The sequence below is a fragment of the Molothrus ater genome, chromosome 11 (genome assembly GCF_012460135.2).
Source record: "Molothrus ater isolate BHLD 08-10-18 breed brown headed cowbird chromosome 11, BPBGC_Mater_1.1, whole genome shotgun sequence".
In the NCBI taxonomy this organism is placed as follows: Eukaryota; Metazoa; Chordata; class Aves; order Passeriformes; family Icteridae; genus Molothrus; species Molothrus ater.
In genome coordinates, this window is record NC_050488.2 from 20,550,211 (window position 1) to 20,577,707 (window position 27,497).

The 27,497-nt window shown below is 52.3% G+C and overlaps 1 protein-coding gene across 2 annotated transcripts in view; it reads left to right on the forward strand.

The window, feature by feature from the left end:
• GRM7 (glutamate metabotropic receptor 7) overlaps positions 1–27,212 on the forward strand; it is a 194,169-nt gene extending 166,957 nt beyond the window's left edge. Inside the window, exons 9-11 of one of the 2 annotated variants that reach the window (XM_036391148.2) lie at positions 4,325–4,571; positions 11,054–11,146; positions 25,795–27,212. In XM_036391148.2, coding sequence (XP_036247041.1) covers positions 4,325–4,571; positions 11,054–11,124 — 318 coding nt within the window. In that variant the 3' untranslated portion in view covers positions 11,125–11,146; positions 25,795–27,212. The remainder of the gene's footprint in view (positions 1–4,324; positions 4,572–11,053; positions 11,147–25,794) is intronic. The other variant, XM_036391149.2, reaches the window with a different exon arrangement.
• Positions 27,213–27,497: the final 285 nt, after the last annotated feature.

Consider the following 27,497-nt stretch of genomic DNA (forward strand, 5'->3'; position numbering starts at 1 on the left):
TGCACCCCTGCATCCCTGCATCCCTGCACCCCTGCACCCCTGCACCCCTGCATCCCTGCATCCCTTCATCCCTGCATCCCTGCTGTGGGTGCTGCCACAGGGAATGGGACACAACTCTGCCCTCACAAGCTGGTCTTATAGATGCTTCTGTCTGAGGAATTCTCATCTTGTTGGCATAAATTGTTAATGGGAATAAGGAATTGTTCCCTGGCAGGGTGCCCAGAGCAGCTGGGGCTGCCCCTGGATCCCTGGCAGTGCCCAAGGCCAGGCTGGACATTGGGAGCAGCCTGGGCCAGTGGGAGGTGTCCCTGCCATGCCAGGGCTGGGATGAGATGGGATTTAGGGTCCCTTCCCCCAAACCACTCTGGGATTCTGGCTGTGCAGCCCATTCCCTGAGCCATCCCACAGGGCTCTCTGTGCCTGCCTTGCTATTTCTGCTCTGATGGCTGTGATCAGCACAGCTCCTGTGATTTCTGTACAGATCAGATTCGTTTATAGACCTTGACACTTGACTCACCTCCTTCATGCAGAAAAGGCAGTTCTTTGCTCATATAGCCAGTTCTTTATTCACATAGCCAGTTCTTTATTCACAGCCAGTTCTTTATTCACATAGCTCATTTTTACAGGAAATATCAGAAGGCACCGTGTTAAACCTAACTGGTAAACAACACACTGAAACTCACTTTGTGGGTCAGTAAATGACCTTTGTGGGTCAGTAAATGGCCTTTGTGCCTGCCCACCAAATCTTCTCTTTCTGGATGGTTTATTTACATATTGTGTTCGCTGATTGCCATGGGACAGATTTGTTGTTTTTTACAGGTGCAAGTGGTTCTCTTAGCAGAAGGGTTTGTGGTGTAGCTGCTTTTATTTTGGTTTGTGGTGTAGCTGCTTTCATTCTGGTTTAGTTGTGCTAGCTGCTCTCATTCTGGTTTAGTTGTGCTAGCTGCTCTCATTCTGGTCTGTGGTGTAGCTGCTTTCACTCTGGTTTGTGGTGTAGCTGCTCTCATTCTGGCTGCTGGCTTGGCCAGAGCAGCAGGGCCCAAAGCACAGTTTATAATGTCTCTACCTGCACGAAGCAGGTGCTGGCACAGGTTTGGGGTCCCCAGGGAGGGCACGGGGCTCCTGCAGGAGGGGCAGGGCCCTCTCCCACCCCTTGCACCCCCAAATCTCCCAGAGCACATTTGCATTTGGGTCCTTTCACCTCCCATGGTTTTGCAAAGACACAGCGCAGGGGAAGCTACTTTTAATTTTTATTAAAAAGTGTTTCTCATTCTTATATTTGCACAACATAATGTAGAGAACGAGATAGAATCTTCAGATGACCTGGAAAAGCCTTCTGGGAGATTTATAAACCGTCTACTTCATCTGTAAGAACATTTGTTTTAATTCCCATAGAAAAGTGAGATAAATTGGCTTGTAATAGCACGAGTCCAAAAATATCTCAAGTTACCACTTTATTTCCATATTGCAACCTAACACAATTCAGTGCATAATTAGAAAGCTGGATTAGAGAAGAGGAGCAGTTGCTCCTGATTAGACTGAAGGCAAAGCTTTAGCCTGCAAAAAGGGTTCTGACTCCTAAAGGGACTTTTCAAAGCTCTGCAGCTCTGAGTTAAGTTGTTCTATGAACTGGCAGCTCAGTTCTTCTGGCCCAGCAGCTGGAAATCTCTCCTGGGTTGGCAAAGACAGAGGCCTGATCCTGCAGGGCTCTGCTTCCCAGAGAAATCACAGTTCATGCAAAATTAGCCATTGATGTATTTTGTTCTATAAAAATTGCCCGTTATTAGATGTGTGTATTCCAGACCAGTCCAATTTTCTTTCAAGGTTTGGAAGCAATTTTTGTGATTTGCATGAATAAAGCAAGAATCTGGAAAACATAAAAATCTAAAATTCAAATGGAAATCACTTATGTAAAAGCCATGATAAAATCTAGGTGCTTTTGCATGTGAATGATGTCCTCGGGGTTGAGTTTTCTCCAGTGCCTGCTTCAAAGTCGCTGCATTTGCAATGCAGTGTGTGAAGTTAAGATTTGTCAAAAGTCAGAGTCTGCTGGAGAGAGAAGGAGATTTGGGTGAGAGTGACCCCTCAGAAGGATTTGTCCTTCTGTCAGAGCAGATGTGGCTCCAAACCCTGCAGGGGAGTGGCCAGGGAGACCAGCACCAGGTTGCTTTAGAAAGCCTGGATTTCCTCTGGCAACACTTCCAGTCATGGGATGGGACCCTAAATCCCCTCCAGTGCCACCCCTGCCATGGCAGGGCCACCTCCCACTGTCCCAGGTGCTCCCAGCCCCAGTGTCCAGCCTGGCCTTGGGCACTGCCAGGGATCCAGGGCAGCCCCAGCTGTGCCAGGGAACAATTCCTGATTCCCAAGATCCCATCCAGCCCTGCCCTCTGGCACTGGGAGCCATTCCCTGTGCTGTCCCTCCATCCCAGGTAAATGCTCTCTCTCTCTGCAGTTTCTTGTAGCTCCTTCAGGCCCTGCAAGGCCACACTTGTGTCACCCCAGAGCCTTCTCCCCTCCAGGCTGGATGAGCTCGGTCCCAGTTCTCATTCATGTTAAGTTCCGGCATCTCTCGCTAAATGTGCATCTTAATTTCTTAATTTAATCTCAGGTTTGGGAGCTGCCAGGTTCAGCAGGCAGCTGTAAAAGGCACGCATGAGTTATTAGAGTCCCATTGTCAGTTAAATCTGATCCTTTGTACTTTAAGTCACCCATTTGCATTCATCTAAAATGCTTCCCGAGAATTTATCAGAAGAAGTGAAATAAGAAATGAAATAGTTTCACGTAAACTGCATTTTTATGTCTGACTGGTAAAACCACAAAGCAGAGATAAAACACATAAAACTGAGGCTCTGCATAATAAGCATATCTATTAGTTTCCCTTATCTTTAGGCTGCTTCCATTTGTCATGAGAAGCTTTGTGTGTCACTCATCCCTCCTTGTTCTACAAATGCTCTTTTCTGCTTCCTTTTTATCTCCCATCGGCATCTGCAAGGTGGGAGCTCTGGAGGTGCTGCCAGAGACCCCTTTGATTAAATAATCAAATAATCATCTCACCTTCAACCCCTTCCCAGCAGGAGAAATCAAACCCAGCTCCTGAGCTGCTGCTGCTCGGGATGGAGGGGAAGGGTTGGACCCAAGGCTGAGGCAGCTCCAGTCAGGCCAGTTCCCCCCTGGGGCACAGCAGCAGCTGCAGGGTGCCCTAATTGCATAAATCACAATTAAACCTGTGGGAACTGTGTTAAGGCCCCTGGGAGTCTCTGTCACTGAGGCTGTGGGTGGATCAGGCAGGGCATTTGTGTGGGACATCATGATGGCTGCAGGGCAGAGGGCTCAGCTCCCTCATCTGCATTGCAAACTGGTTAAAAATCGGTGTAAAAGGGGGTGGCTGTGTGAACTGCTGCAGCCTGGCCAGCCCTGTGGTGTGTAGCATGCAAACTGGTTAAAAATTCCTTTACAACTGGTGTTTGTGTGTGAGATGCTGCAGGCTGGCCAGGCCCTATGTGTAATGTGTGAAAATTGGTTAGAAATGACTTTACAGTGGGTATTTATGTTTGCACTGCTGCAGCCCCCACCCATGGTGTGTAACTCAAGCAGACAGGTTAAAATCCCTTTCCAGCAGGTACTTATTTGTGTGTGAAGTGCTGCAGCCCCCACCCTGGTGTGTAACACATGGAAACTGGTTCTAATCCCTTTCCAGCAGGTATTTCTGTGTGTGTGAGGAGCTGCAGCCCTGCCCTGGTGTGTGACACACCCAGACAGGTTACAGCCCTTTCCAGCAGGTGTTTCTGTGTGTGTTTAGCACTGCAGCCCTGCCCTGGTGTGTGACACACCCAGACAGGTTACAGCCCCTTTCCAGCAGGTGTTTCTGTGTGTGTGAGGCACTGCAGCCCCACCATGGTGTATATAACACCCAGACAGGTTACAGCCCCTTTCCAGCAGGTATTTCTGTGGGTGTGAGGCACTGCAGCCCCACCATGGTGTAACACACCCAGACAGGTCACAGCCCTTTCCAGCAGGTATTTCTGTGTGTGTGAGGCACTGCAGCCCTGCCCTGGTGTGTGACACACCCAGACAGGTCACAGCCCTTTCCAGCAGGTATTTCTGTGGGTGTGAGGCACTGCAGCCCCACCATGGTGTATATAACACCCAGACAGGTTACAGCCCCTTTCCAGCAGGTATTTCTGTGGGTGTGAGGCACTGCAGCCCCACCATGGTGTAACACACCCAGACAGGTTACAGCCCCTTTCCAGCAGGTATTTCTGTGTGTGTGAGCAGCCCCAGCCCGCTGACCCCGCGCGTAACCCGTGTCTGTTGTCCGCAGCTCTACATCCAAACCACCACGCTCACCATCTCCATGAACCTGAGCGCGTCGGTGGCTCTGGGGATGCTCTACATGCCCAAGGTTTACATCATCATCTTCCACCCCGAGCTGAACGTGCAGAAGCGCAAGCGCAGCTTCAAGGCGGTGGTGACGGCGGCCACCATGTCCTCACGCCTGTCGCACAAGCCCAGCGACCGCCCCAACGGCGAGGCCAAGACGGAGCTCTGCGAGAACGTGGACCCCAACAGTGAGTACGGGGCTCCCCAGCGCTCCCGGGCTGCTCCTGCTTGGCTCCATCGCGGCCTTTGCGGCTCTGGGCTGCTGGTGGGATTCTCTGCTCTTGGCTCTGATTTTCCACTGGTGCCCTTTGGGGGCAGTGCCTCAGGAGGGGTTTGGGAGCTGTGAGTGACCCGTGCCCCTGCTGCTTTCCCTCTGAGGGGGAGGGAACCCTGCACATCCCCTGGGCACAGAATGCTGGGCACAGAACCCTGCACATCCCCTGGCACAGAACCCTGGGCACAGAACCCTGGGCACAGAACGCTGGGCACAGAACCCTGCACATCCCCTTGGCACAAAACCCCAGGCACAGAACCCTGCACTACCCTGGGCACAGAACCCTGCACATCCCTGAGCACAGAACCCTGGGCACAGAACCCTGCACATCCCTGAGCACAGAACCCTAGGCACAGAACCCTGCACATCCCTGGGCACAGAACCCTGCACATCCCTGGGCACAGAACGCTGGGCACAAAACCCTGCACATCCCCAGGCAAAGAACTCTGCACATCCCCTGGGCACAGAACCCTGCAGCCCAGGTCCAGCTGGCCCTGGCAGGTACAGGTTCCCAGGCAAGCACCAAATTCATCAATAACTCTGCTAACCCCAGTTTTCATCCTGGTTCTTGCAAAGTTGCTTTGCAAAAATCTCACGGTCCCTGAAGATTCCCATTTAGGGATTTTATCTGGTCTTAATGCAAATCTTGCCACTGATTTAAAGGGAAAATAGATGGCAAAGACACTTCTAGTTTCCTTAATGTGCATAGCAGAGGATAGCACAGCACGAAATTACAGACTGAGGCCATCAAATTTGATTTGCATTTGAATCTGGAAGGAGCTGAGGAAGGAGACAGCTGCACAGCTCTGAGCATGCTGCAAAGCTTTGGGCACGTCTGCAATTCTTGTGCAAAGCCAGCTCTGAACATGGAGAAATGCCCCTTCCCTGCCCATGCTCCACTGGTCTGTTTGCTGCTGGAATCCCTGCCACTTCTTGTCCTGTCAGTGCTGCTGGAATTCCTGCTTTATTAATGCTGCTGGAATTCCTGCCTTATTAATGCTGCTGGAATTCCTGCTTTATTAATGCTGCTGAAATTCCTGCCTCTAATGCTGCTGGAATTCCTGCCTCTAATGCTGCTGGAATTCCTGCTTTATTAATGCTGCTGGAATTCCTGCCTTATTAATGCTGCTGGAATTCCTGCTTTATTAATGCTGCTGGAATTCCTGCCTCTAGTGCTGCTGGAATTCCTGCTTTATTAATGCTGCTGAAATTCCTGCCTCTAATGCTGCTGGAATTCCTGCTTTATTAATGCTGCTGGAATTCCTGCCTCTAGTGCTGCTGGAATTCCTGCCTCTAATGCTGCTGGAATTCCTGCTTTATTAATGCTGCTGGAATTCCTGCCTCTAGTGCTGCTGGAATTCCTGCCTCATTGTTGCTGCTGGAATTCCTGCCTCTAATGCTGCTGGAATTCCTGCTTTATTAATGCTGCTGGAATTCCTGCTTTATTAATGCTGCTGGAACTCCTGCTTTATTAATGCTGCTGGAATTCCTGCCTCATTGTTGCTGCTGGAATTCCTGCTGTCAAAGCAGAGTGGGAGCAGGCAGCAGATCCCTGGCACTGCACTTTTCCTCCCCCTGCTCACCCCTGTAGGATTTATCCCTGATGTCTGATCATGCAGGTGTACAAAATCCATTCCAGCTGGGAAAGCCAAATTCATCCTTGGAAGCTGGACTGGGGTCCAGAACCATGGACAGAGGCAGGGACAGCACCATGGACAGAGCCAGGGACAGCACCATGGACAGAGCCAGGGACAGCACCATGGACAGAGCCAGGGACAGCACCATGGACAGAGCCAGGGACAGCACCATGGACAGAGCCAGGGACAGCACCATGGACAGAGGCACGGACAGAACCATGGACAGAGGCACGGACAGCACCATGGACAGAGGCACGGACAGCACCATGGACAGAGGCACGGACAGCACCATGGACAGAGGCAAGGACAGAACCATGGACAGAGCCAGGGACAGCACCATGACAGAGCCATGGAATGGTTCTCACAAATTAAGGACTTGCAGCTGGAGAGAGCCCCGAGTGCAGGAGGAAATAAATGGAATTCCTGCCCTGGGCTGTTCCCCAGTGGCACTCAGGGCCCTCTGCCAAAGCAGATTTCAGGAAGGGAAGGGAGGAAAGGAGATTTTGAAATCCAGCTGGGCCGGGGCAGGGGATTGTGTTGCTGATGCACTTCACTAACCACTGTTTGGATCAACTAAGCTGAAATTAAACCCCACAAACCCCAAGATGTAAGAATTTCATGCCAAAACTTGGTCAAAGACAAAAGCACCCAAGGTGTGATGCTGGAATGTTCCCTGTGGAAGCTCAGCCTGGGGACATCCCCCTCCCCAGGGTCCCCTCCTGCTCTCATCCTCCTGTGCTGCATCTTATTGCTGCTTTCAGCCTTCTGAGAATATTCTCCCCTCCCACCAAAGAACAGCCAGACTTTATTTTGGGAAGGAAATATTTATACTATAAATACACAGTGCTCACCTAAGCCCCGTGTTTCTGGCCAAACACCCATTTTTAGTCCAGGGCTGTAGACCAGGACATGTTTCTAAGAGGCACAAGGGGCAGAGGCCCCTGGCTTGCCCAGATGTGCCACCTTTGCCCTGAGCCTTCACTGAGTGGGATTTCAAAGCTCATAAATGTGTTTGTTAGGAAATGTGCCATCGCTGACTTTCTGCTTTACGCGCTTTTCCTTCTTTTTTATCATTTGTGAAATAATGTTTTAAAAACATTTTCATTATTTATGTGGAATTCCATCTGTTCATAGTCTCAGCTGCACCAGCACTGCTCATTCACTCGCCAGGTCTGTGTGTTCATAACAATTACTAGAAAATCAAATGATATAAACTTCTGCTGTACTTAAAAGTTTTGGGGTGCATTAGTGCCAGTGTAACTGCTGCAGTTACTGTGCTGTGGCATTGATCGGGTCATTGATCAGCCCCTTGATCAGGCAGTGTTCAGGAAAGTGTATAACAGTAGTTCACCTGAACTCAGTTTCGTTTTTTAAAGTTTGAATAGTCTGTTCAATAAAAATTGTATACAGTTCCATTTTTAGGTGGAAAAAAAATGAAAATTGTATTAGTGAATTTTAAAAAAGTCATAACATCAAAGCAAAACTCCTCAAACTTAATATTCAGTGAAATTTTGAGTATGGTGTCCATACATAAAAATGGTTTTGATGTTTTTATAGCAATTCCACTTTAAAAATATTTTATACTGTGAATACGGAAATTTCCGAAGTTTTTCCAATCAGAAAATAGGAAGTGGGAATTACAAATTGCCCTGGATGCATCTTGGAGCAATTTTTTTTTTAAAATCTCAAATATCTTCTCTCAAAAGAAAACCAAAGGATGTTTTTTCAGTGTTTCTTTGTGAGATTCAGGGTTTGGTTGTTGGAGCCATGCAAGGCTCTGGAGCTCGGGGGGGCAGGAGCAGGGAAATTCCTGGAGAGGATGAGAGTCAGCAGTGCCCAGAGCAAGCTGAGTGCTGGCCTGGCTCAGCCGTGGGCTCTGCAAGTACAGTGGGGGTTTGCACTTTGATTTTCTGCTCTTCCTCACGGGGCTGCTGCTGCTGCTTGCTCAGCTGCTGGAGGTGCCATTTCTGCTGCCAGTGTTCCATGAGTGTTGCCCTGTCCCAGCCCAGGGAGCACCAGCACGGGACCCACGGACCTCCAAACCCTGGAAATGTGGGGCTGATCCTACCTAAAACCCTGGAAATGTGGGGCTGATCCTACCCCCAAACCCTGGAAATATGGGGATGATCCTACCCCCAAACCCTGGAAATATGGGGATGATCCTACCCCCAAACCCTGGAAATATGGGGCTGATCCTACCCCCAAACCCTGGAAATGTGGGGCTGACCCTACCCCCAAACCCTGGAAATATGGGGCTGAGCCCACATTTATGGCCTGTCCTGCTCACAGGCCACAGTCAAAGCACAAGCAAAATGTGGGTGGTTTTACAGAGAAATAGCCTTGAAAAGATCTCCAGGTTTGAGCAGATCTTTAGAAGACCAGAGCAGCTGTGGCTGCCCCTGGGTCCCTGGCAGTGCTCAGGCCAGGCTGGACAGTGGGAGGTGTCCCTGCCATGGCAGGGTGGCACTGGAGGGGATTTTGGGTCCCTCCCAGCCCAGAGCCCTCTGTGGCAGTGGCTGACGATGTGCATGTCAGGTGCAGGTCTGTGCACTCCTGAGTGGCTGCCCAGGAGCAGGGCATGCTCATCCTGTGGAAGCTCTGCACACAGCTCAGGGGCAATCTGCTGGGGTTGAGGCTCAAAGATGTGCAGGGCACCTGGAGAGGGGCCTGGAGTGCATCCATCTGGGGGCACTGATTGATTGCCATGAGAGGAGAATCCCTGGCAGTGCAGTGGCCTCGTGTCCCAGGTGCCAGGGGAAGGGGCTGGCTGGGTGAGATTGCCTGGGGATCCCTGGGACAGCCACACCTGCTGAACAGGGTGTGTTAGGGCCAAGCCTTCCAATCCATTTAGGAGAAGTCTCCTATTTGCTCCTGTCTGCCATCTGGCAGTGCCTGCTGTCCCTCACTGCAGCTTTCCCTGCTGGGGCACCTTTGGGATCAGCAGGACGTGGGGCACTGCAGCTCCCAGCCCTGGGGTGAGCTTGCTGTGCTCCTGTGTGGCTTTGCTGCAATCTCACACTTTGGGAAGGTGTTTCTGGTGGAGCCTGAGGTGGAGCAGGTGCAGGGCCCTGCTGGGCTGTCTGCTCCAGTTTCTGCTGCAGGAGCAGTGTCAGACTGGGACAGAACCCATGCTTAACTTCTGCTGAGATTTACATGTAATTACTGCTTCCCCCTTCCTGAGGAAAGCACTCAAATGGCTCTTGGTGATGCCAGGGAACCTGTGAGGGGCTGAGGAGGGACAGGGGGTCTGAAACTGCAGCCAGAATGTCCCAGGTTGGTTCAGGGGAGAGGAGGGAAAATCAGCTCAGCCAGCCCTGCTCTCCTGAGAGAGCTGCTCCCGTGCTTGGGGGTACCTGAGCCCCCTGGCCTGGCTGCTCTGGGGCTGCCAGGGCTCATTGATTGCTGTGCTGATTGATTGATTGCTGTGCTGATTGATTCCTGTGCTGATTCCTGTGCTGCCAGGGCTGATTCCTGTGCTGATTCCTGAGCTGATTCCTGTGCTGCCAGGGCTGATTCCTGAGCTGATCCCTGTGCTGATCCCTGTGCTGATTGATTCCTGAGCTGATCCCTGTGCTGATTCCTGTGCTGATTCCTGTGCTGATTCCTGTGCTGATTCCTGAGCTGATTCCTGTGCTGATTGATTCCTGTGCTGATTCCTGTGCTGATTCCTGTGCTGATTGATTCCTGAGTTGATTCCTGTGCTGATTGATTCCTGAGCTGATCCCTGTGCTGATCCCTGTGCTGATTGATTCCTGTGCTGATTGATTCCTGTGCTGATCCCTGTGCTGATTGATTCCTGTGCTGATTGATCCCTGTGCTGATTGATTCCTGTGCTGATTCCTGTGCTGATTGATTCCTGAGCTGATTCCTGAGCTGATCCCTGTGCTGATCCCTGTGCTGATTGATTCCTGTGCTGATTGATTCCTGTGCTGATTGATTCCTGTGCTGATCCCTGTGCTGATTGATTCCTGAGCTGATTCCTGAGCTGATCCCTGTGCTGATTCCTGTGCTGATTGATTCCTGTGCTGATCCCTGTGCTGATCCCTGTGCTGATTGATTCCTGTGCTGATCCCTGTGCTGATTGATTCCTGTGCTGATTCCTGTGCTGATTCCTGTGCTGATCCCTGTGCTGATTCCTGTGCTGATTGATTCCTGTGCTGATTCCTATGCTGATTGATTCCTGTGCTGATTGATTCCTGTGCTGATTCCTGTGCTGATTGATTCCTGTGCTGATCCCTGTGCTGATCCCTGTGCTGATTGATTCCTGTGCTGATCCCTGTGCTGATTGATTCCTGTGCTGATTCCTGTGCTGATTCCTGTGCTGATCCCTGTGCTGATTCCTGTGCTGATTGATTCCTGTGCTGATTCCTGTGCTGATTGATTCCTGTGCTGATTGATTCCTGTGCTGATCCCTGTGCTGATTCCTGAGCTGATTCATGAGCTGATCCCTGTGCTGATCCCTGTGCTGATTGATTCCTGTGCTGATCCCTGTGCTGATTCCTGAGCTGATTGATTCCTGTGCTGATTGATTCCTGTGCTGATCCCTGTGCTGATCCCTGTGCTGATTGATCCCTGTGCTGATCCCTGTGCTGATTCCTGTGCTGATTGATTCCTGTGCTGATCCCTGTGCTGATTCCTGAGCTGGTGCCCCCAGACCCCAGTGGGAGGCAGAGCAGTGCCAGGGCTCATGCAGGGCAGGCTGGGAGCATTCCTCATGCCCAGACCCATCCTACATTCAATGTATTTACTTTCCCTGTAGACTCCATACCACCAGTAAGAAAGAGTGTTCAAAAGTCTGTTACTTGGTACACTCTTCCACCTACTGTATAGCTTTTGCCTGCTTTCCAAAAAGGTAAGGAAAACCGAGCTTTTCTTATTTTATTCTCAAATTATGATGGTGGTTTTGATTATTGTGACTATTTTTATTATATACATAATTATTTGAGAAATGTTCATTAGTGCAGCTGTGTTAAAAAATATATCTAACTTAAAAATTGTTCACAAACCTGTTACCAAAAGCTGCCATGGGGGGTTTGCCTGGGGAAGGGGAGGCCCTGACATGAGTCTGGGAGCTCTCCTCCTCCCACCACTGCAGCTGGACCCCGATAAAGCCCTTGAGGATGGAATATTTGTATAAAAACAAACAAACAAATGACCAGAAGTGAATTCTGGCCCCCAGGTCTGACAGCTAAGGCAGTGTTTTCTGAGTCCTCCCCAGCACCAAAGCTGTAAGTGGCCCCAAAAGGTTTGAAAATCTGCTTTTCCCCAGGGCAGCCGGGTGACCCTGACTGGGTGGAACCAGGAGTGAACAGTTTTTGAGGGCTGGCTTTTCCTGCTTTGTGGCTGCCTCGTGGTGATCTGGTGATGTGTGAGCTCCTGTGGCATTTGTGACTGCAGCAGCCGGGAATTCTGCTTTCCCAGGGACACAGAGGGGTCAGGAAGCCTCGGACACTGCACAGAAATGATTGCCAACCATTAATAAGTATTTCTCACAGTTCCCTGCGTGCTCAGGGGCTTTGCCCGGGTACAAAAGCTTGTACCTGACCTGGTTCCTGTGCTGCTGTGCACTGAGGGCTGGGGAAATCACTGTATTCAGCCTTCAGAGTGTATTCAGAGTGTTTAGCTGGGCTCTAATAGGTGAGAACTGCTATCAGCAAAGGTTGGAGTGTTGCTTGAATTGAGTCTCTGAGACACAGGAAAAGAAATGACCAATATCTCTGGCTGGTGTAAATTGCCCCAGCTCCAGCATCAATTCAGTCCTCCTGGGAGCCCAAATTGGTTTGGATTGTATTTGAATCAGGGCCATTATCCCAGCTCAGGCAGACAGGAGGGGAGGCTGAAGCTCTCATGAAGCCCGGGGTGACCCGGAGCATCCCAGGGCAGGGCTGGGCTGGGGAAAATGGCACAAAGCACCAGGAGGACAAGGGGCCGCTCAAAGCATTCCTGCAAATGAAAGAGGAGTAGGAAAGGGCAGCTCTGCAAAGATGAGATTGCTAAAGGAAGGAGATGAAAAAGAGAGAGATGGAAGACACCTAAATCTCAGGAGAAATTGGTTTTTGAAAGAAAACTTTTTTTTAATGGCACAAAAAAATAATTAGGAGCTCACACAGATTCTAAAATTAATTTATTTCTGTGTGATAATGGGAATCATGTAAGGGATTGCTGTCTGCAAAGGCACACATATAACTCTGTCATCCAGGTCCAGTAAAAAACAACTGGCCACTCAGATTCTTTAAGCAGATTTTAAAATCTGGTCCAGAAAAGCTTTGAAAATGCTTTTCATCCTAAACCAGGGACACTTTGGGCTTGTGCTGGTCCTGCCAGTGCTCCTCTGCTGTTTTCCATCCCAGCACTGCTGCTCCGGGTCCTGCAGCCCCGGCTGCTGCTTTGATTTGTTCTCCCGGGAATACAAAACAACAAGCAGCATGAAACAATGCAGTGTATTAAAAACAAAGCTGGGCCAGCAGCAAGCATCGGCCTGCTTGTAAATTGACACTTGTTCTGCTGGTGAGGTGTTTGTAGTAGGAATGAGCTGAGCCCTGACGTGACTGTATCAATTTCTGCTTGTGATGCACAGGGAGATGGGTTTGAAAGGCTCTAAATTGTTTCCTGGGAGTGACAAATAGGCCTTCTGTGCTCTTGGGGCTGATGGAAATACCAGGCTTGGAAAACATCTGGTAGGTGTGAGGGAAGGAATTGTCCATCAGTGAGCAAGGCAAGGAGGCAGCTGAGGCTGCTGCAGAGCTGCAGGGCTGGGGCTGCAGGGCTGGGGCTGCAGGGCTGGGGCTGCAGGAGTGCCTGCAGCACCTGGCACTGCCCCCTGGGCCGGGGCAGGGGCTGCAGGGCCCAGGAGCAGCTCCCTGTGCTGGCCTTGGCAGGTGTGGCAGAGCCTTGGCCTCTGCGTTCCCTGGGTTCCTGCTGGGTGTGCCTGGGGCAGGGAGGGCATCCCCAGCAGGTCCTGCAGGGATGTGCACGGCCAGGGATGTGCCAGGGTCTGGGCATGGACACGGGCACTTAACCAGGCAGTGCTGATTGATGCCAGGGAATGGGGATGGACATGGGCACCAAACCAGGCAGTGCTGATTGATGCCAGGGAATGGGCATGGACACGGGCACCAGGCAGTGCTGATTGATGCCAGGGAATGGGGGCATTGCCATGGGCACCAAACCAGGCAGTGCTGATTGATGCCAGGGAATGGGGATGGACACGGGCACCAGGCAGTGCTGATTGATGCCAGGGAATGGGGGCATGGCCATGGGCACCAGGCAGTGCTGATTGATGCCAGGGAATGGGGGCATGGCCATGGGCACCAGGCAGTGCTGATTGATGCCAGGGAATGGGGGCATGGCCATGGGCACCAGGCAGTGCTGATTGATGCCAGGGAATGGGGATGGCCATGGGCACCAGGCAGTGCTGATTGATGCCAGGGAATGGGCATGGCCATGGGCACCAGGCAGTGCTGATTGATGCCAGGGAATGGGAAAATGGACACCATGGAATGCTGGTTGATTCCAGGGTTTGGAAGGGATGGCCATGGGCACCATGGAGTGCTGGTTGATTCCAGGGTTAGGGAAGGCAGGCTGGACACTGACACCATGGAGTGCTGGTTCCAGGATCTGGGGGAACTGGACACTGATACCATGGAGTGCTGGTTCCTGTGGCATTGGGGGAACTGGACACAGACACCATGGAGTGCTGGTTCCAGGATCTGGGGGAACTGGACACTGATACCATGGAGTGCCGGTTCCCGTGGCATTGGGGGAACTGGACACTGACACCATGGAGTGCCGGTTCCCGTGGCATTGGGGGAACTGGACACTGACACCATGGAGTGCTGGTTCCAGGATCTGGGGGAACTGGACACTGACACCATGGAGTGCTGGTTCCCATGGCATTGGGAGCCAGGGCACTGCCGGGGCTGGCACAGCCTGTGCAGCTCCACTGTGGAGTCCCTGCCTGCTGTAGGCCCAGCTCCCCTGAGGAGAAGGGCAGTTTCTGGATTCCAGTAAGGAGCTGTTGTGGGAGGAGTCCTGATGGGGTCTCAGACTGACCTGGGCTGCTGTTGGAAGGGGGAAATGGTTCAGGTGCCCCCCAGCTCCGTGCCTGTTCTCCTCCTGGGAGCCCAGAGTGTCCCAGCCAGGAGCAGCCCATGACAGCACCTGGGGACAGGCAGGTGCTCCTGGGGCAATCAGCTCTTTGCAGGCTCTGGGTCTGAGCTGTGAGGTGCTCTGTAGCTCATCAGCCTCCAGTGTGTGCTCTGGAATAATTATTTGCTGGATTGAAGTGTCATTTTTGTTTTAAATCTGGCCAGTTTCAGCCTGAGAAAATACTCCGTGTTTAACCTCACTTGAGGGATTTCTGTTCAGTGGAGGCTGCTAAGAAATGAGAATTTGCACTCAAAATTGATAACTGAAAGGCTTTGACAGCCCTTCACTGCATCTATTTTGCTTCTGGAACGGCTGACTGGAAAACTAAACATCACCAACTCCTTCTAATGGTGATGTGCTTATTTTAAAAGTATTGCATGGAAGTGCATCCTGTGCTTGGGCACTGCCAGGGATCCAGGGGCAGCCCCAGCTGCTCTGGGCACCTGTGCCAGGCCTGCCCACCCTGCCAGGGAACAATTCCTGATTCCCAATCTCCCATCCATCCCTGCCCTCTGCCACTGGCAGCCATTCCCTGGCTCCTGTCCCTCCATCCTTGTCCCCAGTCCCTCTGCAGCTCTCCTGGAGCCCCCTCAGTGCCTGCCAGGGGCTCTGAGGTGTTCCTGGAGCTGCTCCTCTCCAGGTGAGCCCCCCAGGTGTCCCAGCCTGGCTCCAGAGAGAACATTCCCTCCTGCCTGAGCATTTGGGGATCATGTTACTTTCTCTTTTGCATCTAAAAATAATTACTTTTGATGGTACTTTCATATAATTGCCAGCTCCCATATTAATTATCTGCAGACTGTCTCACACCTCTCATGACTGTACACAATACAAGATTGTAATGTGCAGGGAAGTGTCAGACTGTTTCCTTTTTTAAAATTGAAATTCTGAGGGCACTTAAACCATCACCTTCGAGTCTGATGTGTGAATAAAAACACACCCAGAGCTAGAAGTGCCTGGGATATTAAAAGCTGTGTAGTAGATGGATGTCTGGGAGCACACATTAGGATTAGTTAGTGTCTGAGTATTCATTGTTCATTCCACATTTTCTGTCTTCTTCTGTGATCTTTTTTCCTGGTAAATCCCGGTGAGGAGTGAGCAGATACAGCTGGACCTCGCAGACCAGTCCCTCTCACTTCTTTGCTCAGCAAACTCTCAGCAGCTCTGAGTTCTCCCTTTGACTAATTTATCACTCCTCACATCCTCTGAGGGAGATTCTGTCACGTCTATAAATTGGAATATCAGGGAGAAGACGCAGCATTCGGCTCTCCTGTGTCCCACAGCCGTGGAATGCCTCCCTTTCTCCCAGGCAGGGCAGATGTCAGGGCTCAGCCTGTGCTGCAGGGCTCCCTCCATCCCTGCCTGCCTCAGGAAAGGAGCTGGGGATCAGCAGATCAGAGTGCACAGCCTCCCCTCCATCCCCTGCAGCCCCTCAATCTCTGCAACCCAGGCTTTGGGAGCAGCTCCCAGCTGCAGAACCAGAGGCTGGAAGGGCCATTTTTTCATAGATCTAATGAAAATCTGGCAAGTGAGTTCATAAAGGAAATTCTAATAACGATGGGGTAAAAAAGGAGAACAAACCTCAAGCAATATTGCAGCAAAATTAATTTCTCCAACACACAAATCCAGGCAGTTTTTGGTGGGCATGATTGCAAGTATGGAGAAAACGGCTCAGGTTGTGTAAGAGCAGCAAAAAATCTCAGTTCCTACCTCGTTGTGTGCCTTTGGTGAAGCCGTGCAAACCATGATTTGTGTTTGTCACCTTGTGGGAAGCAAACATGGAAACCCAGCAGCTCTGGGGAGGTGGGAGCAGCCAGAGAAGGAGGCAGAGCCCAGCCCTGCTGTCCCTGCAGGAACCACTGGAGTGAGGCAGGGGCTGCTCTGTGCTCTCTCAGAGTGCAAACAGAATATATTTGTGCAGGAACATGGCTTGGCTTGGCTTTTGAGGGCCAGCAAGCAGCAGCAAATCCAAGCAAACACTCAGAAATGGGGGTTTCTGGGTGCTCCTCTCTCCCAGCACTGCTGTCACCCCCAGCACCCTGGAGAACAGCACAGGGGCTGTTTATCCCTGCTGGCTTCAGGGAAGGAAATGTGGCTCTGCTGTCACCCCCAGCACCCCAGAGAACAGCACAGGGGCTGTTTATCCTCGTTGGCTTCAGGGAAGGAAATGTGGCTCTGCTGTCACCCCCAGCACCCCAGAGAACAGCACAGGGGCTGTTTACCCTCGCTGGCTTCAGGGAAGGAAATGTGGCTCTGCTGTCACCCCCAGCACCCCAGAGAACAGCACAGGGGCTGTTTACCCTCGCTGGCTTCAGGGAAGGAAATGTGGCATCTCCCAGAGAGCTGTGGCATGCGTTAGAGGAGAGCATCCTTCGGCCTTCCAGACGTGTTTGGCTTTGGGCTGGGGTTGTTTGGGCTCTGGCTGCAGGGAGCAAAGGCAGGGGGTTCTTTTCCAGCCAGAGGAAAATGAAAGAGCAGGAAGGGAGCGGGTGAAGCACAGCATGGGCCCAGGGAGGAGGGGAGGAAGGCAGCCCAGGCCGGGGCTGAGGTTTGGCTGAGGTGCCCTCAGTGGCCCAGAGCCCTGGCTCTCAGCTGGGAGCAGTCTGGCACTGCATCCCCCGAGGTGCCTGCTCCTGCTGCTCAGGGGAGGAAGAAACAGGTAAGATAAAGTTGCCATAGTTACACCACTTGTCACGATGCTTATCATGTCCCTGGGATTAAATCTGCATTAAATCTGGGCTCTTATTAATATCAGCTGTTAAACATTTCCAGGGTATTTGAAATCAAGACTTTCTGCTAAAAAATTAAATGTTGATTGCAGCAAAATGGGGCAGTTTAACAGTGCAGCTCAGAGTGTAATTTTGTCAGACACTGTGTAACACAGTTGTACACCAGGAATACATTTTCCACTGAATTGAGTCTCTTGCACCTCGTGAACATTCTTGATTTTCCTGTTAAGATGTTTGTTACTTGCAACCCTTTGCCAAGGAGCTGGCACAGGCCAGCTGGCAGGAAGGGAGAGGAGTCCTGGGGGTGAGTAAGAAAACATTGCTTGTGTGATTAGTGTACAACCATGGCAGGGCTGGGAGAGCTGGCAGTGCTGAAGAGAAGCTTCGGGGTGACCTAAGTGTGGCCTCTAGAGCCTGAGGGGCTGGCAAGAAAGGGGGAGAGAGAATATTGGAGGGACAGGACAGGGGGAATGGCTTCCCACTGCAAGAGGGCAGGGGGAGCTGGGATACTGGGGAGGAACTGTGAGCTGGGATATTGGGGAGGAGGAACTGTGAGCTGGGATATTGGGGAGGAACTGTGAGCTGGGATACTGGGGAGGAGGAACTGTGAGCTGGGATATTGGGGAGGAACTGTGAGCTGGGATATTGGGGAGGAACTGTGAGCTGGGATAATGGGGAGGAGGAACTGTGAGCTGGGATATTGGGGAGGAACTGTGAGCTGGGATAATGGGGAGGAACTGTGAGCTGGGATAATGGGGAGGAGGAACTGTGAGCTGGGATAATGGGGAGGAGGAACTGTGAGCTGGGATATTGGGGAGGAACTGTGAGCTGGGATAATGGGGAGGAGTTGTGAGCTGGGATAATGGGGAGGAACTGTGAGCTGGGATAATGGGGAGGAATTGTGAGCTGGGATACTGGGGAGGAACTGTGAGCTGGGATAATGGGGAGGAGGAACTGTGAGCTGGGATATTGGGGAGGAACTGTGAGCTGGGATATTGGGGAGGAACTGTGAGCTGGGATATTGGGGAGGAGGAACTGTGAGCTGGGATACTGGGGAGGAAATGTGAGCTGGGATAATGGGGAGGAACTGTGAGCTGGGATAATGGGGAGGAAATGTGAGCTGGGATACTGGGGAGGAACTGTGAGCTGGGATAATGGGGAGGAGGAACTGTGAGCTGGGATAATGGGGAGGAACTGTGAGCTGGGATATTGGGGAGGAGTTGTGAGCTGGGATACTGGGGAGGAATTGCTCCCTGCGAGGGGGATGAAGCCCACAGCAGCTCCCAGGATGGCAGAGAAATAAAGGAGATGTGCTGGAACAGGTCACAGCAGTGCTGGGAGGGCAGGGCAGCCACGGAGCCCTGGTTGTGCCCAGGGGTTGGGGACAAGGCACTGGGGACACCCTGGAAGCAGTTCAGCAACACAGTCAGGAGGCAGAGGTGAATTGTTTTCCATCAGCTCTGACTCCAGGCCTCCTTGGGGATGTTTCAGCCATCACTCAGGTCATCATTTTAATTATGTTTCATGCAAACTGTTTTCACACTTGGCTCTAACAGCTCTCTGCAGAGCCTGGCTTTCCAGGTAAGATAACCAAAGTGCTGTTAATGACTTTGTTTTAAGCAGGTGAAAATAATTTGCTTCCATTTGTTATCTTTGCAGTCCACAGCACTCACACAGCAGCAGTAGAAATGGAGTTGGAATTAGCAGGTTTTCTGTACCGCTGGCTCCAATTAAGGAATATGAGTTGGGTTTGTTTCTTCCCTGCCATAATCTCATAAACATTTGGAAACACATTTCCTAAGCTCCTGTGCACCTTTCCAGCTCCACGTGACCTGGTGCAGGTGAGGCTCTGGGGCTGGATTGCTGTGAGGGTTGTGCAGGGGCTCCTTTGGCCCCTGGCTCCATCCCCATGTCCTCCTCCTCCTCCTCTCAGAGCGGGATTTCTGTCCCCCCATCCCTGTGGGACACAAGCACAGCTCTGCCTGTGCCCCCTGCCATCCTTCAGGGCTGGAGGTGTTGATCAGCCTTCCTGCTGCCCATCCCTGATCCTGATGGGGCAGATGCTCTCAGCTTCCCCTGACACACAAGTTCTTATCTGCAAAGCAGACAAGGAGGAGATGGGGAGAGAGGCAGCCAAACAGGAGATAGATAGGGATACAGCCAAACAGGAGATAGGGAGACAGCCAAAGGTGCCTGAGATGGATGTTCCTCAGCAGGGCTGTGCTTCATTGATTTTAGCTTTTATTTGGAAGGGTACAACTAATCCTGCTCTATCAGTTTTATTTCCTGACTCAAAATCTCAATCCCATAGTTCTGTTCTGGCACAACCCTGCAGATTTTCCAGGCCATGAACAGCCTGGCTTTGTTCTGTGGCTCAAAGTCCCATTTGTGTTGGTGGCCCAGGTGGGGAGGTTCATCTCTGGATTCATCTCTGAGGTCCCCCCTGGTAACCCCTCGAGGCCGAGGGGTGGCAGGAGGGGCTGAGCCCAGGAGCTGGAGCAGGGTCTGTCTCTGCAGGCCCTGCAGATCACCCCCCCAGTCAGCAGGGGCAGCCCACTGGGGCTGGCAGAGATGGACAGTGTGCTGTGCTTGTGTGCACAGAGCTGGCACTGGCCCTGCTGAGCGCCTCACACGTGGCCAGGGACAAACAGGAGCACTCCCCACCCTGACCCCATCCCTGGTGACAGCCCCTGGCAATTACTGCAGGCACACTCTGTCCTCCACCTGTCACATCTGTCCTTCACAGGAGCAGTTCAGCCCTTGCCACAGGGATGTCTCCTGCCAGAGGAGTTTGGTGACATTCCCCAGGGATGTGTTCTGCCCAGGAAGGGCAGCTGCCCCCAGGTCTGAGCACTGTGGCACCTGAGCATTGTGGCACTGAGCCTGTCCTGTGGCTGGCACATCCAGCCCTGCCCAGCTCAGCACCAGCTGCCCCCTGAGCGGTTGTCCCAGAAAATCTGCCATCAGGAAACAGCAGGGATGGTTTCAGCACCTGCCCTGCCTGCTGCTGTCTGGGAGGTGCTGGGGAGTCTCCCACCCCTGGAATGCCACTGCTGCTCCTGGCTGTGCTGCTGCACCAGCCGTGGCAGGACAGAATTTCTAGGAGAAGAAGCAATTGGGGAGGAACACACTTTTTCTAATGTTCTATTTGTCATTTAATTTACTTGCATTCTGTTATTCAGACAGGACATTCCACTGTTCCTGTGTACCAAAGCCACAGGGCCGGGCTGGAGGGACCCAGCAGCACAGGCAGTGAAATGCTCTGTGCAGTGCGGCCACTGAGAGGCCTGAGAAGGTGCCAGAACACTGTGGCAGCACAACAAGAGAGATGTCAAAATGCGAAAGAACAATCCATTTACATTTAGATACCAAATTTAAAATTATTTTCTCCAAGCTTCATTCCATTTGTTGGGGTCTGGGCAAGCATGTAGAATCATTTAGGCCTGTTGCTTTCATCTGGCTCTCATCTAAATTCCCCAATTTGAAGGCAGCAGAGCATGGGGAGAGCTCTGTCTTTCTGGCAGAGATCGAGGAAAAGCCACGCAGCTCCATTTTGCTTTTAGATGGACTAGGAGTAGGATTTAATAATCAGCCTCTGCTCTGCCTGGCACAAATGATATGGGCTGCTAAGCCAGAATTAAGGAAATGAAAGAGAGGAGCTGAGCATTATCTGCCCCGGTGACTGCACAGGAATCAGAGCAGGAGTTCCAGGCTCGGAGCCATCCCCGTGTCCGTCGCTGCTCGGAGCTGGGAATGCTGAGATGATGTTTCATGTGTTTGATAGCTCGAGATGCCTGGGGGCTGCAATAAAATTCATTTCTTGCACTGTAAATCTTTGCTCTTTAAGCATGGAAGAGGGTACAAATGTGCATAAAATTGAAGTGCAAGCGATTACATCTCGCTCTGAGCCAGTATTGACAGCTCTGCCTGGCTCTGGGGTGCTGTGGGAGCTCCTTTCTTTGTGACCTGTGCCCAAGATAATGAAAACCAGTCAAGTGATGAAACTCATCAGTCCAAAGAGGATTTTTGCTTCTGTGTATTTGTTTTTGATGTGTTACTGGCACGGAGATGCAGCTGTTCCCCATCCTGTTCCTCCCTTCTGGAAGGGTGTGGGCTGTCAGTGCCCCCAGTGCAGGGAAGGAATGAACTCTTGCGCTCTCAGGAGCATTGTTTGCTTGCACCTGCAGCTCTGGTGGCTGTGCTGGTGTTGGCTCAAGGTCGGACTCGCTGATCTCGGAGCCTTTTCCATCCCCGGTGCTTCTGTGGCTCTCTGGGCTCACCTGTGCCTGTGCACAGGTCCTGGCTGTGCACAGCCGTGTCCCTCAGCGGTGCCTCCTGCTCGTTCCCTCTATCGGCACTGTCCCTCTTCACCACTAATTAGCGGGAAACAGCAGAAAAGGGCTCTCGTCTCTAACTGTGACAGGAAACTCTTCTCAAGCGCTGCAGGCTCTTTTGAAAGGTCTCCCCTTTTCCCAGGGAAGCGGTGCCGGTGCCTCCGGAGCAGCGTTATTTGCAGCAGGCGAGCAGCAGCCGCGCTCTTCCCTTCCTGCCCCGCTTTGGGCGCTGACCGCGAGGGTCGGCGCGGGCATTGCCGGGGGTGTCCCGGCAGCGCAGGTGCTGCCCTCGCTGCCAATGCACCCAGAGCAGCGCCCAGCGAGGCTGCCGCCATTCCGTGCCTGCTAATGAATGAGTTAACTCATTAATTAATTAACATGTGGATGCTGTTCGCGAGAGGCCAATCTGGGCTCGCTGTCGGAGCCGTCACCCTTTAGCAGAACAGCAGCGGAGCGAGCGCGATCTGTATCTGTCCCGTGTAAGGAGCAGGCAACGCTGCATTAAAGCCTGGCAGAGCTGATGGTTCATTAGCGTCCCCCATTTTCATGTAAATTAATTTCTTTGAGGAACATCAGATCCATACCTGGTGCTAATTGCCGGTGATAATGATGAGCCGTGGCTCAGGAGGATTCAGTATCGAGGCAGACCGTGCCTCTCCTGAGCTGTCCAGGCCTGGAATGAGGCTGGAAGTTGCACAGAGCTGCGGATTGCTGGAGTTAGTGCAGGAGCAGAGAGGGGGCATGCAGCAGAGCCATCGGGGACATGATCCCCCCTGGCCTAACAGCCTTTAAGCAAGGAAGATTGGCTTTCCTCTCTGAAAATAACCCCGAGGCTTTTATTGATCATTTCATCTGAATTATGGATGATGCTTTTGTCAGCTCCATTATCCCGGTGAGGCAGGGCCGTGCCAAGGATTGTGTCACTGTCTCAGAGCCCATCCAGGTACCCACAGCATTCCTTGGCTCCATCCCTTTGGCACCAGGGGCTCCTGGTCCTTTTGGAAGTGACAAGGGAGTGCTGGGGCTGAACTGGTGAGAAAACTCGTCAGCAGAAGGACTGGTTTTGCTGGGAGCCCCAGTAATACCCGGGGGCTCTGGAGGGTGGCATGATCTGAACTCGCAGTGGGAGCATCTAAATTTGTCATAGAAACACTGCTGCTCCTTGAAATAGGAGCATGTAATGGGGAAAGCTGAAGTGCATCACAGAATAATACATGGAATTACTTTGCAACCTGTTCCATAATGACATTTTTTTTCCCAGGCTCATTTTACCCTTCTTCAGCGTTTAATAGCATTCCCCAGTTTATTGGGTGTTTGTAGTGTAGCCTTGAAGGATAATGAGTTTTATCCTGGCAGATGTTGGACACCTTCGTGTGCAAGAGAAGTTAATGGGAGCTGGAGATGATCAGCGCTTTGTGGAATCAGTCCTTGATTGAACAGACAGCACTGACTCCTGTCTGGGGCACGAGGAAAGAGCTGAATCAGGGTTTCAGGATAATATTGCCAAGGGCTGCAGCTCCACGTGAGGTTCCTACATGTCCATCTTGAGAATACCTGGGACTAAAATCCTGTCTTTGTTTTTGCCAGTGAGCACCATGGGCAATACTGAAACTGGGCTGCACCCTGTGCACTGCACTCAGAATAGTCTGAATTGCTGGGGCACAGCAGAGCAGGTGTTCCTGGAAAGCCAACAGTGATGTCTGGCTGGTGACACTGCTGCTGGGGGACACCCCAGGGGGACACCACAGCCTGGCTGGGGAGCACAGGGGCTGTGTCTGGTCTCTGAGGGCTCGGGGGAGCTTGGGGGGCCGGCAGAGATGCAGGGCATGTTCAGGGACTGGCAGAGATGCAGGGGATGGTCAGGGGCCAGCAGAGATGCAGGGGATGGTCAGGGGCTGGCAGAGATGCAGGGCATGGTCAGGGACTGGCAGAGATGCAGGGCATGTTCAGGGGCTGGCAGAGATGCAGGGGATGTTTAGGGACTGGCAGAGATGCAGGGGATGTTCAGGGGCTGGCAGAGATGCAGGGCATGTTCAGGGGCTGGCAGAGATGCAGGGCATGTTCAGGGGCCAGCAGAGATGCAGGGGATGGTCAGGGGCTGGCAGAGATGCAGGGCATGGTCAGGGACTGGCAGAGATGCAGGGGATGTTCAGGGACTGGCAGAGATGCAGGGCATGTTCAGGGACTGGCAGAGATGCAGGGCATGTTCAGGGGCTGGCAGAGATGCAGGGGATGTTCAGGGGCTGGCAGAGATGCAGGGGATGTTCAGGGACTGGCAGAGATGCAGGGCATGTTCAGGGGCCAGCAGAGATGCAGGGGATGGTCAGGGGCTGGCAGAGATGCAGGGCATGGTCAGGGGCTGGCAGAGATGCAGGGGATGTTCAGGGGCTGGCAGAGATGCAGGGGATGGTCAGGGACTGGCAGAGATGCAGGGCATGTTCAGGGACTGGCAGAGATGCAGGGGATATTTAGGGGCTGGCAGAGATGCAGGGGATGGTCAGGGGCTGGCAGAGATGCAGGGGATGGTCAGGGACTGGCAGAGATGCAGGGCATGTTCAGGGGCTGGCAGAGATGCAGGGGATGTTCAGGGGCTGGCAGAGATGCAGGGGATGGTCAGGGACTGGCAGAGATGCAGGGGATGGTCAGGGACTGGCAGAGATGCAGGGGATGTTCAGGGACTGGCAGAGATGCAGGGGATGGTCAGGGGCCGGCAGAGATGCAGGGCATGTTCAGGGGCTGGCAGAGATGCAGGGCATGTTTAGGGACTGGCAGAGATGCAGGGGATGTTCAGGGACTGGCAGAGATGCAGGGGATTTAGGGCAGACACACAGAGCCCTATGGGAGCCATGTCCTGTTTGGGTCTGGTTTTGCTGAGGGGCTGAGAGGAGCCCCAGGAGACCCAAACGCAATGAAGTTTGAAAAGCACATTTGCAGAACAAATCCAGTTGTTGTTCTCACCTCTCCTTCCACAATGTCTCTTAAATCTTCCTGAGAAAGTTTTAAAATGAAACAGAAGACATTAAAAACATCAAAGTGTGCATGGAGTCTACCCTAGCTTAGCAGGCTGGAAATATTCAGCAAACTGCTTAAGTTGTGCCAAATTCTCCCAAAGACTGTGGGGTTTAGACTTCAGTGGTTTAGCAAACTGGGATAACTGCAAATCCAGGCTCTCTTTTTGGTCTCTGTGGAGTTTAGGCTGGATCTCAGGGAAAGGTTCATCCCCAGAGGGTGCTGGGCACTGCCCAGGCTCCCCAGGGAATGGGCACAGCCCCGGAGCTCCAGGAGGGTTTGGAAAACCCTCCCAGGGATGCCCAGGGTGGGATTTGGGGTGTCTGTGCAGGGCCAGGGGCTGCCCTGGATGATCCTGGTGGGTGCCTTCCAGCTCAGGATATCCACAGTTCTGTGTCCTGGATCTGTCAGTGTTGCCAGAGTACTGCAGGACATTTTGCTTTGTGTTCAGCTGCAGTTAAATATTTGCAGTTTTTCCTGACAGGAGCGTGTAGCTGCACTCATAACCTTCTGACTGGTTTGATTTCCTTCTGTTTGCAAACAGATTGGATTTGAAGGTCATAATTAGGAAAGCTGGTACTTTCATCCCCATATTGAAAAATTCTCAGCAGTCATAAAAGTTGAATAAGAATCAACTTTATCCATGAGAAAAGCCAAGTTTAGCCCAGGAGATTTAAGATGTTGGAGGAAATGTCACTGTTTTTGTAAAAAATAAATCTTAATAGGATCTGGTTGTGGTGCCTCAGCAGCACAGTCACCCAGACTGCGGGAGCCTGACAAAATCAATCCCTGCTAATTCTGTTTATTGCCAGAGCTGGAGCTGGAGCTCGGGCTGGCCTGGGAGCCGCCTGCCCGAGTCCTGTGGGTGGGAGTGGGGGGTCGGGAGCCACTGGCTGTCCCCATCCCGGGCATGTCCCCATTCCTGGTGTGCCCCCATTCTGAGCACATCCCCATTTCCAGCCATCCCCATCCCGGGCATGTCCCCATTCCTGGTGTGCCCCCATTCCTGGTGTGCCCCCATTCTGAGCACATCCCCATTCCCAGCCATCCCCATCCCTGGTGTGTTCCCATTCCTGGTGTGTCCCCATCCCAGGCACGTCCCCATTCCTGGTATGTCCCCATTCCAGGCAGGTCCCCATTCCTGGTATGTCCTCATTCTGAGCACATCCCCATTCCCAGCCATCCCCATCCTGGGCACGTCCCCACCCCGGTGCCCCCTGAGCAGTGCCAGCCCCACGGAGGGCTCGGCCGCGGGCTCTGACCCCTGTCTGCTTCTCTTGCAGGCCCTGCTGCAAAAAAGAAGTACGTGAGCTACAACAACCTGGTGATCTAGGCCCAGCTGCCATGGGGCACGGGCCACCAGCCCACCCGCCTCGCTGAGCTCCCCGCACGGGCTCCGGGGAACCGGGCACGGGGGAGGCGAGAGGAGCCCGGCTCCAGGCCGCTCCCGGCATCTCCTCCATCGCTGCCGGCTCTGCACGGCGCTGGCCTGGCCTCAGGCCTCAGGGCTGCCGTGGCCTTGGGGACACCGTGGCCTTGGGGCCTCTCCAGCCTTGGAGCCACCATGGCCTTGAGGCTGTTCCGGCCTTGGGATCACTGTGGCCTTGGGGCCGCCATGGCCTTGGGGCTGCCATGGTCTTGGGGCCTCTCCAGCCTTGGGGCTGCCATGGTCTTGGGGCCTCTCCAGCCTTGGAGCCACCATGGCCTTGGGGCCTCTCCAGCCTTGGGACCACCATGGCCTTGGGGCCTCTCCAGCCTTGGAGCCACCATGGCCTTGGGGCCTCTCTGGCCTTGGGACCACCATGGCCTTGGGGCCTCTCCGGCCTTGGATCCGCTGTGGCCTCAGGGCCGCCATGGCCGTGCCTCAGGAGCGGCTCCCTGGGCCGGCTGAGCTCGGCTGCTCTGGACTCTAAGGGGCTAATTCTGTCTTTCTATGTACTTCCAGACTGCAAGTTTTTGAACTCTCTGTACAGTTTGTGAGGATTTTTTGCATATTGCCATCCATGTTGTTCCGAGGTCACTGTTTGTTTTTTGGATGCACAGTTTCCTTGAGGCCCTGTGCTCTCGGCACCTCTCAAACCAACCGACCACTGAGGATCTGAGACCTGTGTACATGACTTGTATTATTATTCTTGTATCACTGCAATCCATATACCTTATTTTTTTTAACTAAACAAACAAACAAACAAAAAAAGAATTTAAAGACCAAAACTGTGCTGGCGAAGTTTGTCCCCCCCTTCACACCTCCGATGGGCTGCAGAGGAAGCAGGAAGGATTTTTGCTGAGTTTTAGTAGAGGTCTTGATCTTTGGAATGCATGCCAGTAATGTATTTTATGGTACATGTTAATAATTTATGTTTGATATTTGTATTTGTGTTCTACTTTGTTCTTTTCTTTAAGGTATATGACTATTTTGCAATAATTTCAATGATTCTTAGGATATTTGGAGGAAAGAATATGGCTTTTACATGTCTTGAGGTTTTTCTTTGTTGATGCCCCACCATGATTGACCAGTGTGATAAAGACTTACAGAAGCATGTATGTTTTCTACTGTTTGTAATAAGTAATTTCGTTAATCTTGCTGCTTATGTGCCAATTTAGTGAAACCAATCTTTGCCGCAACCTCCTCCCTCCCTTTCCATTCTCTCAATCCTGTGATATTATCCGAGAATGTATCAATAAAGGATTTTGGTTAACTTTTTTTTATTTACTCCAATAAATATATTTTTTCAGTTGTTCCCTCCCCCTTCCCCCTTGTGACTTAACATTTATTTCAGGACGTTGTCAGACATGCAGAAACCCAGCACAGAGGGGCTTGTGCACGAGGAGCAGGTCTGGAGAAAGTCCTGGGGGAGCTGGCAGCTGATTGCAGGGGGAAAAGGGCTTGGAAGGGACTTTTAAAGGTCTGTAGCAACCCCGCAAGCCAAGCTGGAGTGCCAGGGTGCCAACCTCCTGTCAGTGTCTGATATCTGCAACGCTGCTGTCA